Below are 19,930 nucleotides of genomic sequence, written 5' to 3'. Positions count from 1 at the left end.
CAACCAAGGCAGGCAGCAAGCACCTGCAAGACTGGCTTACCCTTGGGACTTGAAGAACTGGAGCAGCATGGGATCCGTGTTGAGCCTCTGTGCGACTGTCTTTGCAACCTGGGAGAAGAAACCAACCAGGAGACGGAAGGCAAGTTCACACTGGGCAGAACGTTTGGTAAACCTCTCGTCAATCACCTGATTTATTAGACGTGTACTAGGAGTGATGTCAATTCCCCAGAAACTTAGCTATTGATTAGAAATGAATTTTCTCTCTTACAGTTATCACCATGGGAGAAGCATGCCTGATGAAAGATGTGTTTCACTCAGTAAGGTTACTTGTTTTCCCACGATTCTTTCATATGGCAAAATACTTTGTATGCTGTAACTGAAGGCAGGACTGTTAACTGTTCTTCCTCAGGCCAAATGATGTGGGGGAGGGGGCAGGAGGAAGGAGTGCAGGCTGGGAAAATAGGTCCAACACCAGACAGCAGGTGGCAGCCCATTGCCACCAGGACCAGGGCAGCCCCTGGCAGGGGACCGCAACCCTCCCTCAGAATCAAAGCACCTAACAGAGAAACCGGGCTGACTGGTGTGGAATTTGATGGGGGAAAGAGCATTTATTAAATACCTGAAAATAATTCATTCTATTTGATAATGTAACCACAAATCCAGGATCATTAGGGATTGTTTTATCACAGAAAATGACATCAACGCGGTGGTAGAGGTCTCGGAAATATTCTTTTGCGGTGGGCAATTCACTGTTATCATTTTCGGGGTCATCCCTGGGGGGGAGAAAATTTGCAGACTGATTCAAAGTCCATGGCAGGTGGTCAATGCTACAAACAGCATCATCTTTGTATGCAACAATGATATCCAAGAGGCTCTGCAAGGCAAACTTGGGTTCCCATTTCTGGGGCTAGCGTGTGCTGGGCTGCCTCCGCCAGCCAAGTCTCACATGGCTGCATTCCACAGCCTCAACCGAGATCAGAGCAGAGCGCAACCCCAGTCCAAGAGTCAGCAGCCTGCCTATTTGTGACACCGAGTCTCCTTCAGACCTGTCTAAAACGGTAGATCTGCTAGTGGACAAGCAAGCACACACCTAAGGTGTAGCCAAGGACCTCCCATCTCACAGTGCTGCCCCACGGGGACTGTGTCACGCTCACAGCAGGCATTTTTAGGAAGGAAGAGAAAAGCCTGAAATGATGGGAATGACAGGGATGGTGCTACATCACCAGGGCTGGTTCAGCTCCTGGCTGCTGCATCTCCAATGCAGCTCCTTGCTCATGGGCCTCGAGAAGGCGCAGGAAGATGGTCCCAGCAGCCATTTACGGAGCAAACCAGAAGATGTACGATTTGTGTCACCCTGTCTTATGTTTGCCGAGGGGCTTCCAACAAGCGACATCCTGTCTTCTGAAATTAGCACCAAGTGGTAACATCTTTCAAAAGGTACTTACTTTTGGAATACAATGATGTCACCATCCATGAGTTCATCGAGTGCTTTGTCAAGAGAAACATCATAGTCCTGAATTCGTTCTGTTAAATTCGGTTTAACTTCCTAAGAGATACAGAAGAGTTACACACCACACACAGGAGGCCATTCTCCCACGTGCATCCAATTCTATCTACCAAAACTTGCAGAAAGTTAACACCATAGGGGTTGGTGCAGTGTCTCAATGGGTCAAGCCACCACCTGCAAGGCTGGCTTCCCAAGTGTCAGCTGCCTCTTCCAACCCAGTTCTCTGCTAATGCACCTGGGAAAGCTGTGAAGATGCCCCAGGTGCCTGGGCCCTTGCACCCACCTTTGGCATGGCTCAGCCCTGGCCATTTTAGCCACTGGGGGAGGAACCCAACACACGGAAGATCCTTCCCTCTCCCACTATTCTCCCCATCCTCTGCCTTTCAAGGAAGGAAGACTATGAAAACCATTAAGAAGAATGGCAAATCCAAACCCTACAGCCTAATAACCACTCCTGCTACCCAAACCTCACTTGGCCAGCAGCATGCGGATAAAGGAAAAAGCAACACACCTCATAGAGGATAAGGCTAGTATCCTGGATAAATCCTGCTCTGTCACACATGACTGGGAGCAAGTCACCTGCAGACAGGAAAAGGTTAGCAGTCAGGAGTACGGTGCACTGAGCGGAATACAGGCAGCCCCAGGAGAGCCCGGGAGGACTTACGTATTTTACAGGATATGGGGGTGTAGATGTGCCCACAGTAATTCAAGCTGCGTGTTTTGGGATCATACATCTTCAGAAATAACATCACATCATCTACAAAGTTAGCACAACAGGTGGTGTCAGCATTTTAACTCCCAGGAGAGCATTAAAATAAACACTAAGTTAAACAGCTTGGTGACAATGGAGAGGACAGCTCAAGGTCCCTGCAAGTTACAATGTCAGAGGAGGATGGTTCTAGAGTCTGATCCTCAGCCAACAGGGACAAGTGCCATGCCTAGCAAAGTCATAGGAAAGGCCACACTTGGGTAGTAGCCAAGATGGCACTGGGGCAGTGTGCTGAGACCACCATCTTCCATTCAGCTGAAGAGTATTAATATTATCCCATGGATGCCGATGGCTAGAAGTGAATGCTATGGCAACGCTATCTTAGCAAATACCAATTGCACTTTGTAAACACATCTCTGGGGCCATTTAGTACAGCGACAAGAGATGAGCCAGGACTCGCTGCTGCTGCCTTCCCCACCTCACAGGATACACAGCCAGGCCAGTTCTCAATTTGACTCTCAAAAAACCCTGGAGCACACATGGGATGTGATGACCAACTGTGGGACTTTTCAGCAGTTCCTCCTGCAAGGGATACACTGGCCCGCAGGCCCTGGCAGGCCCTGGCCGCCCGGGACAGCCCTCCTCTGCTGCAAGCAGCCAGGTTCTGGAGGGCACTTACGATCTTTATCAAACTTGGGTAATGTTGCTCCACTTGCAGCCAGCTCAGGATCGACTGTTTCCAGGAATATTGTCCAAGGATTTTCATTATCACTGAGTTCAATCATCTAGTTCCAAAAGAGATGCTGACTTTAGAAGACTTTTAATGGCTAAGGTGACAGAGTGAAAAACTATACTCTAGGTCTGAAGAAACGTCCGATTCTGAGTAACTGGCCCCCAAGGGGTGAGGGTGCACTAACTGCAGAGAGCCAGAGCCTTCGCCAGACTTCCTCGCGAGACATGCTACGGACAATATTTACTGTTTTACTGCCGTCGGCTTCATTGTCCAGCATCGCTGGTCGTTTTGTTCCATTACTCCTTGCTTGCATGGGCCATAATCGAATCTGGTCTTGTGGAAATCCCTGAAAAAAAATTTTAAGAGACCAGCTAACTATAATCTTGTCTAATTTTGTAACTATAATCTGGCGCAGCAGGTCAAACATCTGCTTACATCAACCAGCTGCTTACAAGGCTGGTGTGCCAGTTTGACTCTTGGCTGTTCCACTTCCCAACTAGCTCCTGCTCATGTGGCTGGTAACACACAAGACAGCTCAAGGGCTTGCTTGGGCTTCAGTCACTCAAAGGGGAGACCTGGACGGAGTCCCAGGCTCCTAGCTTTGCCTGGCCGACTGCTGGACATGGTGGTCACTCAGTTAACCAACAGGCCATCCCGCTTTTCAATTCTATACATAACAGAGGAAACACTGGAACCACAGCTCTGCTGATCAGAGCGGTGGCAAGCCAGCCTGTAGGGCTGCCAGAGTTCCGCAGGGCTCCAGCACCCGTTTCACCAGCATGGTGGTGCCAGAGGGACAGAAGCACTAATACATCTACCTACTCGCGGTGCCTACTGGAAGGCCCAGCCAAGGTGGGTCTCACACACATTGTCCTAAAAGCCCTGGGGCCACGTAGCTCATGGTAAGGCAGGACCAGGACAGGCTGGGTACCCACCATGGTCTGCGAGAGGGTCTGAACAAACTCCGCCAGAGAAGAGTTCTTTAACACTTTGAAGACGGTGTATTTCACTTTTTCTTCATCATACATGTCATTTCCTTGGTGGCCACAAAACTGGTCCTCTGCAACAATCTGAAAATGAGCAGAAAACAGAAGTTTATGATTCCTGTGTTGAGTTTAAATGTCAAATTCCTTTCCTCTTTTAAAGTTTCATATCCTTGGGCCTGGCGCAGTAGTGTAGTGTCTAAAGTCCTCGCCTTGCATGTGCTGGCATCCCATATGGGTGCCGGTTCTAATCCCGGCTGCCCTGCTTCCCGTCCAGCTCCCTGCTTGTAGGCTGGGAAAGCATCCAGGACGGCCCAAAGCCTTGAGACCCTGTACCCTGGAAGAGGGTCCTGGCTTCAGATTGGATCAGTTTCAGCCATTGCAGCCGCCTTGGGAGTGAACCAGTGGATGAAAGATCTTTCTGTTTCTCCTGTGTAAATCTGACTTTACAACAAAAGATTTACTTGAAAGACAGTTACAGAGGAAGAGAGGAAAGGATGGAAAGAGAGGCAGAGAAGTCCTCCATTTGTTCGAATGGTCACAATACTGTGGACCAGACTGAAACAATAGTTTTGTATTCCATCCAGTTCTCCCCACTTGAGCGCAGAGGCCCAACCATTTGGACCACACATTAGCAGAGCTGGATCCAAAGGACTCAGTACACATGTACCTGACTGTCAGTTAACTCTTCAAACTAGTCTGGAATTCCAGGGAAACTTCTGTAGGTGAGCCAAGGGGAAAAGAATCAAATGACCATCAGATCAATGAGAACCTTAGATGCCCTGTGCCTGAGCATGGCTTAACTCGGGACCAAGCACGGGTGGGAGATGGAGCTGCCAGCACTCCTCTGCCACTGTTACCTTCAACATAAAGGTCCCTTGCAAGGGACTAGCACTGACCCACTTCGCTATCTACACTGCATCTCAGAGTTTCCCTCTGTCACTGGAAGGCCTGACCTTGTGCCAGGCAGGAGGGTGCAGAGGTGGCTTGAGCAGCTGCCCGGGGCAGGGCTCCAGGAGGCAGACTCACCTGCACTTGCATGTAGAGATGGGCTTCCTGCCGCTCTTTCCGCTTCTGAGCTTCAATTCTTTTCTCTTCTTGCAACCGTTCCACCAACTGCTGAGGAATATCATGGTCTGTGACAGCTTGTAAAACTTCACCTGCAGGACAAGGACAGCCTCATTCATTCATCTGTGCATCATTTCTGCCCAAACTCGATGCTAGCTAATTGCTAATACAGCAAGTCTTGAAGCAAAATAAGTAAGTGGCCCTGACACACAAACACCTTGAGCCCAGTTCCACTTGCTGTGGGTGTGGGAATGAGGTCGGCTAAACAAGCCAGGTAGTACAGGGAGGAGCCGAACTCACTCAGCTTGGATTCCCTGATGTACACCAACATGTAGGCATTGGTACAGTGCCGGACGGACAGGTCATCATCATGGCCCCCGTAGTTGTGTTCAATTGCTTCCTCTTTAGTGCACCGTGACACCACGTCATCGTCAAACTTACACCACTAGAAGGAAAGGACTCAGGGTCAGCAGGGACTTGGAGCTGAGCAGGAGAGGTCAGGAGCAGTTTGTGAGCCTCATGAAAGCAGGAATTTGTATCTTGTTTTTTTAATTGCAAAGTCAGATATACGTAGAGGAGAGAGCGAGAGGAAGATCTTCCATCTGATGGTTCACTCCCCAAGTAACTGCAATGGCTGGAGCTGAGCCAATCCAAAGCCAGGAGCCAGGAACTTCCTCCAGGTCTCCTATGTGGGTGTAGAGTCCCAAGGCTTTGGGCCATCCTCGACCGCCTTCCCAGGCCACAAGCAGGGAGCTAGATGGGAAATGGAACTGCTGAGATTAAAACCAGCACCCACATGGGATCCCAGCACATTCAAGGTGAAGACTTTAGCTGCTAGGCCACCACACCAGGCCCAGTGCCCAAATTTCTTACACAATCCAATCTACAGACATACTAAAAAGGTATGTAGTATAGCTGAAAAGACAAGACTTGGAATGCCCAATCCAGTTCAGGCTCCACTCTTTTTAAAAAAGATTTATTTTTATTGGAAAGGCAGATACACAGAGAGGAGGACAGACAGAGAGGAAGATCTTCCGTCTGCAGATTCAAGGTGAGAACTTCAACCCCTACACTGTCGTGGCGGGTCCCCAGGCTCCACTCTTGAATCAAGTTTTCTGCACACACTATGGAAGGTAGCAAGGGATCAACTTCTGGGAGTCACAACCATTCATGTTTGAGAGCCGGAATCAACACCAGGTTTCCAGGCTTAGAACTGTCCAGCCCTAGCTGCCATAGGAACTTGGGAAGTGAACCAGAGATCTCTCCATCTCCGCTGTACATAATGTTAAATATTGGAAATTTTAAAAACCACTTTTAAAAACTATAAAGCATACGTAGTCCAGCATGGTAGCAGTATAGGAAAAGCCACTACCAGCGACACCAGCATCCCATATGAGCACCGGTTCAAATACAGATGCCCACCCTCTGATACAGCTCCCTGCTAATGCTAGAGAGAAAGCAGCAGAGGACGGACGGAGTCCATTGGACCCTGCACCTACGTGAGAGACCCAGAAGAAGCTCTTGCCTTTGGCCCAGGCTAAGTCTAGCCACTATAGCCACTTGGCAAGTGACTGTTCCAATGAAAGATCTAACTCTGCCTTTCAAATAAATATTTTTTTGGGGAAAAAAAATCAAATGGGCTAAAATGTTTTAAGCAATTCCAACAACACACATTGTTGCAAAAACACACAGCTTTCACATAATAGCTACATTTCAACCTCTTTGAACCATTTCATTTTAAATATATGTATTTAGGTGCGCGGTGTCATGGCTCAGTGGCTAAAATCCTTGCCTTACACATGCTGGGATCCCATAAGATCACATAAGATCCCAGCTCTCCAATCCAGCTCTCTGTGGAAAGCAGTAGACCTTGGGACCCGCTTCAGAGTACACCCAATTCAGAGGCCCAAAAAAAGCTACTAGCTGCTGACTTTGGACTGGCTGAGCTCCAGCTGTTGTGGCCGTGTGGGGAGTGAACCAGCAGAAGTTGAAGACCTTTTTCTCAGTCTCTCCTTCTCTCTGCTACAGTTAAAGGTACTCAGTGGCTAAATCTTAGCCTTGCATCTGTCAGGATCCTACATGTCCCAGCTGCTCTACTTCTTATCTACTTGGTGCCTGGAAAAGCATTAAAGGACAGCCCAAGGCCTTAGGACTCTGAACCAATACGAGAGACTCAGAGGAGACTCCTGGCTTCCAGTTTCAGATGGGCTTAGCTCGGGCAGTCACGGGTGTAGGTACTGAACCCCACATCTGCTGAGGCAGAATTAGATAATTCTACCTACAAGGACTGAGGGCTACACAAGCAAGCAAGCAGGAAGACCAGGGAACCTGCCCACACCCAGCCAGGCCCAGTGCTCATGAGGAGCCGAGAGGAGAGACGCCACAGGGACCTAGTGCAGCAAGTGACGAGTAGAGGCTGAGAATACACCTCGGGGGCTGTCCCTCCATCAAGGGTCCCCGCTTACCTTGCCGTCCCCTTTAGGATTTAGATAAACCACATAATGTCCACCATGGTTATCTCCACTGTGAACAAGGACTGCATGAAGAATGTAATTGGCAGGGTCCTTAGGATCAGTTTTTTGCAAAAATTCATCAAGTGGTAACTGTTCCGGGAACTCAAACCTGTTAAAGAAGCATTTTTGAAGAATTCAGTATTCCCTGACACACCACACAGTGCTCCTGCACCAACACTGCTAGGCTTCTAACGTAATGGCAAGTATACAAAGCCGAGTTGGAAGCTCGCAGGAACTATTTCAAAAGATGGTTCTTTGCACAACAAATCATTCACCTGCTAATGTATCAGAGGGTAGATGTAAGAGGAAGATGTTTGAATGCAGGCACATGGACAGGTGTCGCTAACTCCAGGCCTGCGGTTCTGAAGGAATCCAAGAGCCACACCACCCTCAACCTCTAACTTGAGGGAACATACTGCTTAGTAAAATTGTTCTGTCCCATGCTGCCAAAAACCACTCATGTAAAACTTCATGATTCTGTATATGTTGTTAACTAATTCAAATAAAGCAAATAAAGTATCCCTTCTCCCCGTGCCCTGATGAGCCACATAAACACTGTGCATCTGTGAGCTCTGCCTGGGGCAGTTCTGTGCATGCTGACCGCGACCTGCTGCAGCATGGAGGCTGATGGAGGGCGGCTGGGGCCAGAGGAAGCCCCCTTGAGAGGAGGGAGCAAACAGCATAGCCCTCCTTAGCATCTCATTTCCCAGGATCCAAGGTGGAAGGGAAACCCTGATAAATTCCCAAAGCAACACACCAGGCACAGGGAGGAAGTCCTGAATCGTATCCCACTGCACAGTACCTGTCGTTGATCTTGATATTCTGGTCCGTTTGAGGGTCATACATGAATCTCATCAGCTGTAGATGTAACACTGGTGGCAGTGTGAGGAATTTCACCCCTTTCTCTGCTTCCTGAATATTGACAAAGATACCGAGTTTAGCTCACCCCTACTTTTCTTCATGGAGCAAGGAAAGCATGTGTTGGCAGATGGGACCCTGTCTAGGAACGTGCGTTAGGCAGGGCAGGATCCAGTGCCACCTGGGATGCCTTTGCAATTATTGGGCTGTTACATCCTAACCTGGTCTCTAGCACTGAACATGGTGAAACAAACAGCACCATTTACAGTTGTATCATGGAATCATGAAACAATACAAAATATGGGATACCACACTTATGCTATAGCTATGAGGCTGGCAACCTGTCCAGGGGTTGATTCAGTCAAAACTGGGCTGCACTGCTTAGGACCCAGTTCCCTGCTAACTGCCTGGGATATGACCCAGCTGCTCCTGCACCCACAAGGCAGTTTCAGGTTCCTGGCTTGCACAGATCTGGCCGCTGTAGCCAGGGAATAAGTAAGCCAGCCGTTTACCTATCCCCCTGATTTTCTGTGTCTTTTCAAAAGGAAAAAAGAAAAGGAGAATGGCTTTCTGGAGAAGGCGGACCTGCAGCTGTAGTTCTGAGAGGAGCATGGCTGTGGGCTGTGAGAACGGAGGTAGGCACACACTCAGTGTTCCTTCGGAGACCCTCTAAGGACCATCCCCATCCTCTGCTGCAGGACCCCCGACGCGATGGCTCCCAGCCCTCTGCCCATCTGTGGCAGCTCTCTCAGCACCTCACTTCTCCCGTCAGTGCTAGCTGGGGCTCCTGTCGGTGCATGCCCACTCCCTGACCCCGGGCCCGGTGACTGGGGGCTGTGACAAGGCACATGTGCTTGGTGAGATCTTTGTGGTGCATGAGCATGTCTAAGAAAAAGGAACAGCTGCCTCGACAGAAACTCTGGCATACTGGCCACTGGTCAGTAACAAAAGATTCTAAGACACAGCCAGGCCTGTCAGCCAGGCTGCATCCCAGCAGGCTGACCCACATACCTGCCTGTCCCATTAACAAATGAAATCCATTTGTATTCTAAATAACAAATGCACCACAAAAGGCACAGCTAGAGTTCCAGTTCTCAGTTAAGCCAAAGAAATGCTAGTGCAGTGTTATGGTAATGAAGCACCCCGTTACCTGCAGGCCATGCTCCCCTGCATCGTACTTATTGTCACCGTCCAGCTGTTCTACTGCCACATAGTCCACAAATGACTCAAAGACTTTAAAGAGAGAGGGAGAAAGACATCAACCAAGAAGATCAAGAAAGCATAAATGTTCAAATGAGCGCACAGAGACGATGGGCAGCTGCTGCCGCCCCGACCAGCATGTGTTCATAGGGATAATACGAGTCATGGTTTGATCTTTAATTCTGACTGAGGAATTGGGCAATGTGGGTCACTAATGAGTTCAGAACCAGATGGACACAAATGACTTAAGGAAAACACAATGAGGTCATCCTAGGGGATGGGGATCCCCACACAACAGCCCCTTCTCGGCCGTAGATGACACGATGAAGCCACAATAGCTACCATAAACTTGAGAGAGCCAAAACTGGCACAGCTTCTCACCAGAACATGCAGAGGGTGACCAAGCAGTCATAGTGCAATCTAGAGCTTGCACCCAGAGTTGGGACCTGGTGCTGCCCCAAGGACAACGCTCAACACACTGTACCCTGTTGCATAGAACAGGGGTGCAGGACAGAGGCCGGGGGAGGGGGGAGCCCAGGGTGGGCCTAGCTTCCTGATGGGTTTTCAGGCTAACATGCACAAGTAACTGATCTATGCCCATGAACAAGGACAAAAAAATGCTACCTTCACTTTAAAAAAGAGAAACCCATTGTGACATCCACTAATGGAGTGCACAGAGGCTGACACAGCTCAGGAGAAACAAACCTGGACATGACAGACAACTGAAGGTGAGAGAAAGCCACTGAGAATGGTATTATTAACTGCTTCCATTTTAAATGTTGGTCTCTCTCTGAAAGGCTGACAGCAAGATTAACCTAGGATGCTGCCAGGCCAAAAACACTGAGGGCAAGCAGGCAGGAGCAGGCACCCAGCGACCTGGCAGGAAGGGTGTCGCTGTGTCTACACATAGAGGATAAAGATTAGGTACATAATGGGACATTAAACTTATACTCCCCAGACCCAACACTTACTGTTTTTTTTTCCTTTTATACTTAGCTGAATATCATAATAATCTTCTCTTCTATCAGACCGATAGTCTACTTCTTTACACTGGATGTAAGACTACAAATAATGAAATAAGACAGTATTACTGACTAAAAAAATTCCAATTCAAACAACTTTCAAAATGCTCTGAAACTGGTCACATACCACCATTTTGCCTCTGAACAATTTGGGTATGGTGCCTTCTACACACGTGCCTTTCATTTTATTTTCCACATTATCAAGCAACTGAAAGAGAAAATTTTTACATTTACCAACTTTTTATGCTGAAATAACATACAGTAATTTTACATTCAACTAGAAAATGTCAATTGTCAAATTCTAAAAAATACTATGACCTTTGGCATGCAATTATCAAAAACTTAAGATCTTTCTTGCTTGGATTTTTAAAAAAATATCTACATGCAACAGTTGAAGTTAACCTTTTATACAGCCTTTGGAATGGATTAGTAATCTGTAGTGCCTTTAGAAGCATTCTTTATATTCATTTTACCTCTGTGGAAAAGCATGTAAATTGATCACTAAACTTAACTCGTAATGGTCCACACCAAGAGATTAATGAGGTTGAGCCTGTCAACAGGATTGACTGGTTTGTCCATGGATATTTAATGAACTGGATTCAATCCAGCTAGTGCTGCAAAAAAGAAAACACACCTTGCCCAGCCAATCACTTTGAATAGCCATTGTGTGTGTGTGTGTGTGTGTGTGTCTTTCATCACAACTAAAGAACCAGACAGTGCTGGCGACTAGCTGAGGGGACAAACAGGGCTGCCACAGTGAGCTCAGTGACCTTAGACTACGGGGACAGCTGCCTCAGGCATCTGCTATGTACATCAAGCCGCCCCTAACACTTCACCTTCAGTTCATCTTGCAAATAACTTCCTCTCGATTTTTACAGGACATAAGCGCTGCCTAGGGTGTTATCTAAATTGGGTTTCAACTTTAGACACTGCCTCAAAAGATTCAATGTATGAACTACACAACTGCTGCTTAGAACTTACCACTCGGCAGAGCTCCTGAACATCGTGTTGCATGAAGCTATCTAAAGTTTCCCACCTTTCAAAGATAAAATAGACAATGACAATTAGGCTTCTAAGTTCTGAAATTCATGTTTGGAACTTACTTTATGAGCTAGAATAATTTTACCAAGAGACAGCAAAAAACAGTCAGCACTGCACCCCATCAGGGTTGTGCTGCTGGGGGAGGCCGAGCTTACAGAGTTTACAGCTGTGAGCTGCACAGTGAAAATCACAACAGGACACCCCAGCACCCAGGCCTCCCAGTGGGGTGCTCACACCAGGCGCACTCATCCGTCAGATCAGGCTGCTCTCGGATACATACCCAAACGACTTTGTCAGTTTTTTTGTCCCCACAGGCTTGTCACTATGCTGTAATTCATAGAATACTCTCTGTAAAGCCAACGGAACACTTTTAGATGAATCATCACCCTCCGTCGGCATCATGTAGACAGCCTGCAAGGATGAATTGAGAAATCATTGAACTTTATGCAGAATTATCACCTCCAATATCATCATGGCTAAGCTAGGCTCGTGGCTGCTACTTTAGACAGTGAACTCCCACCCACTGGCGTGCTCCACGGTGGGGCTGGGGCAGGCAGCAGGAACAACCACCACAGCCATCACCTACTGCACCTGGGGTGCTGCCAGGGAACGAGGAACAAGAGCTGAACGCTGACAGGGATGCAGGCGTCCACAATGCTCTTAAGCACAGCTGGAGTACATGCTGCCCTCCCGGCTTCCATGTGGTCCTAACAATCCCATGAAGGACAACCATTGTAAAACTAGAAGGGAAATCAATGTGGGGCGCGGGAAGAACCTTGGGGAAGGGCAAGGCAACCCCACAACCTATGGAACTATATCATTAAAAAAAAAAAAAGAGGAAGAACTAACTATATCTGACTCAGAACGTGTCCGCATGGGCACTGTGGCAAGGCGGTCAGTGCCGCCCGGACACCTGCACCGCCCGGGAATGAGTCCTCCCTCGGCCTCAAACCCAGCTTCCAGAAGTGTACCCTGGGAGGCAGGAGAGGACGGCTAAAGTACATGGCCCAGGCCAGCTGGGTAGCAGACAGAGACTGAGTTCCAAGACTCCTGGCTTTAGCCTGGCATAGAACTAGCTGTTGCTAGTATTTAGAAAGTAAACCAATGGATGGAAGATCACTCTTACTATGCAAATTGTTCAGCTGCCACAAACTGCTTCCTTATCAAGCAGTTTCTAGCATAATTAAACTTGAATTTGTTAAGCTATTTTGGATATAGCAAACTATTGCTCACCCAGGTCAGCTTAGATTACAATGGATGGACCCGGTGCGACGGTCCTCGCTTTGCTCGCGCCACAGCAGGATCCCATGTGGGCACTGGTTCTAATCCCAGCAGCTCCACTTCCCACCCAGCTCCCTGCCTGTAGTCTGGGAAAGCAGTCGATGACAGCCCAAAGCCCTGGGACCCTGTACCGGCTTGGGAATGGGATGAGAAGTGGAGCAGCCAGGCATGATCCTGCACCCATATGGGATCCCACTGCAAGCAAGGCAAGGACTTTAGCCAGTAGGCTACCACACCGGGACCCTTTTGCTTAATCTTTAACATAGCGGAGAGAAAAACGGTGGAGGAGGGCAAGGGGATCCGTCTGCCACTCACCTTTCGGAGCTGATTTGTGAAAAATAAAGTCTGCAACAGGCTGTTCATATAACATGTTGCTCCCTGGTTCTTCAAGCCAACATAGCCCGTGTGTTTCTTTGAATCCCACCTGGAAGAACAGTTTGAGGTTGAGGGTGACCCGCACTGGACCTTGCAGTAGGCCTGGCGGGAGCTGACCTGTCGTCAGGGCTTTGTATCATGCCCGACACTTCCCTCTCACGCACCGTCAGCACCTCAGCAGGAGACTGAGACCTACACAGCACTTGGAACCAAGCCCACAATGGTGTTCAGCGGTCACCGCTTTCTTTGTCCACCCAAGTGTGTGACTACTGTAAAGGCAGCCGCAGTCAGGATCAATACTCCTGTGTGCCTCCCGTGTTTTACTGCACACATCATACCCACTGTTCAGCAAGAGAGAAAAAGCCCCTTCTGCAGACAGGCAAATGCAGAAGCAGACAGCAGAGTGTATCTGCAAAGTTCAGTTCACATTTCTCAACCCTAGAACTTTCCGCCCCATGTGAGTGGCTTCTGGAGAAAAGGCGATTTTATGCATTAACTGCAAGAGTGCAGGCAACCAGGCAGCCAAGGGACGGCTATCTGGGACAGCAGCCTCACGACTTGCCCAAAGGCGCAGGCAGACACCTGCGCAGGCAACTAGGGCAGGGCTGGGGGAGGGGCAATAGTCAAGCAGCTCTCTGTGTCATGGGTTAACAGCACCCTGGGAAGCCAGGGTGGTCGTTAGCTCAGGGATAGCACACGCAGCTGGTTCCTGCTTCCAGAGACCTCACTCACTGGTTCCCAAGGGTCAAACACGTGCCAGATTTCACATCTCCACTCTTCCAATGGAGTGCTCTGATGTGGTTTCTGTACTGGTCTTAGCACTCTGCAGGAGTCCACACTGCAGTGGGGACAATTCCGGGCCTAGTGCCCAGCAAACCTGCTACATGAGTAAAGGCAAAGGAACGTTTCTCCGTGGGATCTGTTGAACACATGCATGGCTTAAAGAGGATGCTTCTTTCACAAAAGGCATTTCTTAATATCCCCCAATTAAAGAAAAAACTTACGCAACTCCATGGGGAGCATCTGCCTGCACAAAGACTTCAAATGTCACTTTGTCGTCATCTATAAATCCTTTCTCAGAATCTGTCACTTCCTATAAAAGAATCAAGTTTCAGAGGAGAACAGGAAATCTTGCTTTATTCCAAACAAACCCCCAGTGACCTGTACTTAACTTAGTGAAGCAGCTTAGTTTTTTCTCAAAAAGGCACCTGAGGCACTCACGGGCTGACGGGCCAGTGAGGTGTGCTCGTCAGAGCAGGGCTGGGCTGGCCAGTTCGGGTGCACTCCAGGTTGGGTGCAGCATTAAGCCGCCCCCATCCCAAAGAACATTCCCCTGCTGCCCATATCCGACAAGACGACACAACAAGTCCCTGACAAACCCGAGGCTACAGAAATCCACCAACACTGAGAGGAAATGGGGCCAGTCCTCAGTGTTCTGCTAACTAAAATCTGACTCCACATGGCTCCTAGAAGCCTCTGCTAAGAAACCAGGTAAGCAAAGAGACACTTGTCCATTTGCAGCTAAAATTTGGTTCTAGAACAAATGGAAGGATTTCAACAAAAAATAATGATAAATACAGTCACTTACACTCCAGGCCATGAAGTTGGAAAACCCCCAATCGTTTTCTTTGTGGAAGAACAAATGGCTAATACGGCGACTGAATGACTTCTCATCATCTCTGTAGTTGATTATCTTCAGCACAGCCTGCGCATGACAAGACCACGACCTGTTGAAAGAAAGCCATCCGAGTTTTAGTGCACATATATAACTTAACACCTGCACAAAACCAGCACATAGAATTCCTTTGGTTTCTACCTCTACTCTTCAGTTGAACAGCACAACATTACCCTTAACAGAGATAAGGCTGTTTTTCTCTATGGCGAGTTCATTCATAGCTTATTTCTTTAATTCCTAAAGCATCTAAAGCCAAAACGTTAAATACTATCAATATTGAGCTCCTCTAAAAACTATGGAAAGCTCAAAGCACTGTTTGTAGTGTTGGCATTCCAGGTGCGTTGTGTCGCATCCGGTCCCTGGGAAAGCCATCGAAGATGGCCCAGGCACTGGGTTCCCGCCACCCGAGTTGCCAGGACAGAGTTCTCTTGAATCAGAGGCCTGCGTTCTAGCCTGGCTCTGCTTCCAGTTCTCTTGCCTGGGACGCAGTGGGTGGAGGCTGCAGAGTGGTGCTCCTTCCTACCTGGACGAGAGCCCAGGGTAAGTTCCCCGTGTTCACCATCAGCCTCAGGTGTCATGAGCATTAGTAAGATCAGTGAAGATCTCCTTCTCCGACTCTCAAATAAGGAGGGAGAAAAAAAGGAAAGCGAAGGGAAGCAGAGCTAGGGCAGAAGTTAAACAGTAGCTGCCTCATGTGTGCTGCAGTGACCAACCAGGGTTCAGCAGCAGCAGCCACAGGACCAGCATGGTGACACAGCAGGGCTCCTGGCTCCGTGCAGGCCCACCCAGGCATAGAGGCATGCATCAGTGTGCTACAATTCCCTGAGCAAGGGCACCAAACTAAACACATGACAATGCCCAGCCACACAGCTAGAGGGGGCACAACGTTAGGAAGTGGAGGATGCTTGGTCCCCTGCTTGAGACCTTGTTTGGGACTCCCTACACTCCAGCTTCCAGATACTGCGCAGGCAAAGGAACAACAGGTGACACGACAAAGCTCAAACTGTTAGCTGGGTCCTTGCCACCCAGCCCTGCCTGATGTAGGGATCCAGCGATAATCCAACAATCAAGGGAAAAAATAAAGGGAACAAACACACATATACCTTAAAATCTATACAAGTTAATGGTTAAAGCATGACTTTTATAACTAATCCTGCAAGTCTCTTCCTACCAAGTGAAGCAATGTTACCTGCATAGGTACATTCTTGGCATCTTACGATACTCAGCCTGGACCTAACTCACTATATTTCAAACTACTGCTCAAACTGTGGTTACCTAACTCCCCTTACCCCCAAAAGGTAGGCCCAGTGCTCATCAGATCACACAATGTACACACCGGAAGGAGACAAATACCCAACCTAAAGACAGGCCCTAATTTCCTAGGGCATTCAGACATGGTAGAGCCAATGACCTTTGGAAGCGTTCTCTATGGAGGGCTCCAAAGGGCCACTGTCAGGGAGTGGCACTGTCACACAAGGACACCATGAGCCACTCTCTTCAATCTGCTTCTTGGGCTTTGGTGACAAGCGCAGGCATTTCACATTCAGTGAGGCCATAGCTTGGGACAGCCGCATCCCACATGGAACAACTGGACTCATAGCTGGCTTCCAAGCCTTCTTCGTGCTGACACACACACTGGAAGGTACCCAGCCATCGACAGGCCAAACCAGCTGTAGTTCCTGGCTCTTGGCTTACGCCTGGCCAGCTCCTGCCATTGTACAGTAAATGGGAACACCAAGTCGGCCTTTCAAGTAACAATTTTAACAGGGCCAGTCTTTCTAAGGAAGTCTGGAATTTTTTAGGTCACTGAATGCACAGGAAATTTCAAAATCATTTTTTATCCCGTTTGATTAAAAGAATCAACAATTTCCTCAACCCTATGACATTTTATAATAAACCCCAAAATAAGTGGGAGGCCATGTTATCAACTCCTCCAACAACGTGTGAATGTGCGCTTTCTGAATGACCCGGGACTGGTTGGCCGCACGCTGCGCAGGTTGCACAGCCAGGACAACCTCGACCTTCCACTCAGGAAATCCCTGGGGATTCAGTCAGGAAGCCTGAGAGCTCAGTGGTCACCTCACTCTGGTTGGCCATGATTCCACGGGCTGGCTTAAATAACACACACTTTAATTCTCTTACAAAAAACACATTACGAGTTTATACATAATAGATAACCAGTGAGTTTTAAAGAGAAACATGTGCTTTAATTTTAAATAAAAGGCTAGGCAGAGGCAGCAAGGAAATTTAAAGTAAAATTGAGTTAGCCGATCAAACGGGGCTTCCGAGAAATGACTATGTGCATTTGTAGTGGCATCATTTAAACTGTCTTACGTGGAATCAGATTCCGCATTGCACTGCAGAAAGAATCCCACGCTTTTTTGGTGTGGTCTGTCTGGATAAAAGCGTGGCATCACCATAATCTTCCATGGCAGATTTCGCACAAAACACGGAGGGCTAAGGACCGACTCACTCAGTCTGCTGAAGCGCTCGACAGTGAACTGAAAGGTGGCCTCGGAGCGCCAACTGGTGTCTGCAAGAAAACATGTCATCAGTCAGAGAGCCAGGTATTAAGCGACAGCACGCGCACATACTGGGCGGCAATTGGGCTACACAATCTGAGTCCCGCTGCTAAAAACATTTTCTTTGGGGAAGCAATATGAAAACACCATTTCTAAGCAAATAACTTCTATAAAATCCACAAATCAGGGCTAATCACTCCGATTAAAAGACTTCAGCACGGTAAATAACTTCTACTCAATTACATGTTAATTCCCAGCCAATCCCAACAGGGAGAGAGACTCTGGAAAATGGCAAGCTACAGCCAGGAGCCAGGAACCACCTCAGAGTGGGTGCCAATCAGCAATACTCTGAGGTACATCTGCTCAGGGGCTAAATCAGCCTAAAACAAGTGTCAACATCCTCAGCTCACCACTTTGTGAAATGGCACGATAGCCCAGTAGCTAAATCCATGCCTGGCATGCCCTGGGATCCCATGTAGGCACCGGTTTGTGTCCCAGCTGTTCCACTTCCCTTCCAGCTCCCTGCTTTTGTCCTGGGAGAGGATGGCCCAAAGCCTTGGGATTCTGCATCCTCAGGGAGACCAGGAAGAGGCTCCTGGCTTCTGATCCAGTTACTGTGGCCACTTGGGGTATAAGAGTCCTTTACAGAGAAGACTCTGTAAATCGGTCTTTCTAGTAGAAATAAATAAAGTCTTAAAAGCTAGCATTCTTTTCCAGCATGAAGTAAACATTACTGGAGGTTAATAAAAGGAAGTTCATTTGCACGTATTAATAGCAGGCAATCAGCTGTCTCAGCCCGAGGCTGCCTCTCACTGGTGACCACTGATCACTACTGCCACGGGGGTACCCATGTACCCCCATACCCACACCCCATCCTGTTATGTATGCTCCCATGCCCACACCCCATCCTGTTATGGACTTGTTACGGACTTTCTGAAATACAAAGAAGTTGCCAGTGCAATTGTCACAGCCAGGGCAAATTGCTACAGAAGCATCTAATGCTCTGTTTCACTATGCATCCCTTGTCCTCACAGAACAGGGAGCGGGAGCACGGCCTGAGGGTAAGGGGTCACGTTCTGCAAGGATGCTGTGAAAGGCTTTTCATGATCCAGCCTTAGGTGCTGTTTGGACTGTCCTGACCTACAGGTCTGGGTAAGGGCACACACCTCCACCCTGAGCCCGTGGGTTCCACAGCCCTGCACTCTGCAGCAGGCAGAATGTAAGTTCTGAAGAAAGCATGTCCATCAGTCCTCACAGGAAGGCAGTATTAACAGTTTTTATAGCACTTTTACCTTCTTTTAAACAATACAAACTCCCACTCCTCCATTCCACATGACTCTGCTCAGTGGAGGCACTTTGGAAAGGACAGCTGAGTGGGAAGTCCTACTGAACAGATAAATGATTTATCTGAGCCCCTCCAAGTGTCCCAGTGAGGGACACAGTCTATAAAAAGAAATGTTCAGGCAGCAGTTTATTCCTTAAACCCCAGCTTCCAGGTGAGTGACACCTGGGCTCACTAAGACAGCACAGTGAGCCTTGCCACTCAGGAGAGGCTGGCCTCAGGGCACAGCAGGTCAGAATGCCAGTGCCCATTCCGGTTCACAATAGTGTTCAAGCTATGTTACTTCCAAACCAGCACCTGGCTTAAGTGCTTCGGGGCAGAAGACGGCCGAAGGACCAGACTCCTGCCAATCCATGTGGGCTACCACAAAGGAGCTCCCAACTTCCGGAACCTGGCTTCAGTCTCGCTTAGCCTGGTGCAGCCTGTTGTTCTGCCTTTAAGGCAAATACTTTACAGAAGCCACTCCTGGATATAGGGGGTCTGGCAAGGTAGCCTAGTACCTTGTAATCGCACATGGGTGCCGATTAATACGTTGCCTGCTCCACTTCCCTTCCAGTACCTGCTTGTGGCCTGGGACAGCAGCTGAGACTGGCCCAGGGCATTGGGACCCTGCACCCACATGGAAGACCCAGAAGAGGCTCCAGGCTCCAGGTTTCAGGTTGGCTCAGCTCCAGCTGGCTGTTGCGGCCACTTGCGGAGTTAGCCAGTGGGTGGAAGATCTTTCTCTGTGTCTTGTTCTCTCTGTATGTGAGAGATCTCTACTAGACTATCAAAAAGCAGCCAGTGACCATTCTCCAAGGATCCACTAAGCTCTGGGTTCGTGGTTTGTGCCTTCTGAATGAGATTAGATATACATAAACACCACACATCATAAATGGAACCTGAACCTCCGCATGAATCAGGTGCACAGACCCAGCAGAGCTGTGGCCCAAGTGCCCACAATGCCCCAAGCCTAGCACTGCCCAGCATAAGGTGTATGGCCCATGCTGGGTGAGTTTGTTAGAATATGAGGGAGTTCAGCTCGAGACTCCATGTAAATGAGAACTTCCCTTCACTGGCTATACACACTTACAAATTTATATTAAATACCAGTAGGAGGGC

General features: G+C 48.5%; 1 protein-coding gene across 3 annotated transcripts in view; it reads right to left on the bottom strand.

Annotated features, from left to right (window-relative positions):
- Positions 1 to 19,930, bottom strand: part of USP7 (ubiquitin specific peptidase 7) — a 40,791-nt gene that overhangs the window by 3,605 nt on the left and 17,256 nt on the right. For all 3 annotated transcript variants that reach the window (XM_040973355.1, XM_040973356.1, XM_040973354.1), the window contains exons 3-23: positions 17,300 to 17,498; positions 14,879 to 15,017; positions 14,295 to 14,383; positions 13,231 to 13,339; positions 11,915 to 12,045; positions 11,575 to 11,629; positions 10,721 to 10,801; positions 10,543 to 10,633; positions 9,522 to 9,604; positions 8,316 to 8,425; positions 7,466 to 7,622; positions 5,301 to 5,445; positions 4,962 to 5,092; positions 3,885 to 4,019; positions 3,194 to 3,295; positions 2,896 to 3,001; positions 2,172 to 2,264; positions 2,019 to 2,086; positions 1,446 to 1,546; positions 620 to 773; positions 41 to 108 (exon numbers count right to left, since the gene is read on the bottom strand). In XM_040973355.1, coding sequence (XP_040829289.1) covers positions 41 to 108; positions 620 to 773; positions 1,446 to 1,546; positions 2,019 to 2,086; positions 2,172 to 2,264; positions 2,896 to 3,001; positions 3,194 to 3,295; positions 3,885 to 4,019; positions 4,962 to 5,092; positions 5,301 to 5,445; positions 7,466 to 7,622; positions 8,316 to 8,425; positions 9,522 to 9,604; positions 10,543 to 10,633; positions 10,721 to 10,801; positions 11,575 to 11,629; positions 11,915 to 12,045; positions 13,231 to 13,339; positions 14,295 to 14,383; positions 14,879 to 15,017; positions 17,300 to 17,498 — 2,347 coding nt within the window. The remainder of the gene's footprint in view (positions 1 to 40; positions 109 to 619; positions 774 to 1,445; positions 1,547 to 2,018; positions 2,087 to 2,171; positions 2,265 to 2,895; positions 3,002 to 3,193; positions 3,296 to 3,884; positions 4,020 to 4,961; positions 5,093 to 5,300; positions 5,446 to 7,465; positions 7,623 to 8,315; positions 8,426 to 9,521; positions 9,605 to 10,542; positions 10,634 to 10,720; positions 10,802 to 11,574; positions 11,630 to 11,914; positions 12,046 to 13,230; positions 13,340 to 14,294; positions 14,384 to 14,878; positions 15,018 to 17,299; positions 17,499 to 19,930) is intronic.

This window comes from Ochotona curzoniae, unplaced genomic scaffold (genome assembly GCF_017591425.1).
Source record: "Ochotona curzoniae isolate NIBS_2020 unplaced genomic scaffold, NIBS_Ocur_1.0 contig_2321, whole genome shotgun sequence".
Classification (NCBI taxonomy): Eukaryota; Metazoa; Chordata; class Mammalia; order Lagomorpha; family Ochotonidae; genus Ochotona; species Ochotona curzoniae.
Note: the sequence above shows the minus strand (reverse complement) of the source record. Positions and strands in the feature narration are given on the sequence as shown.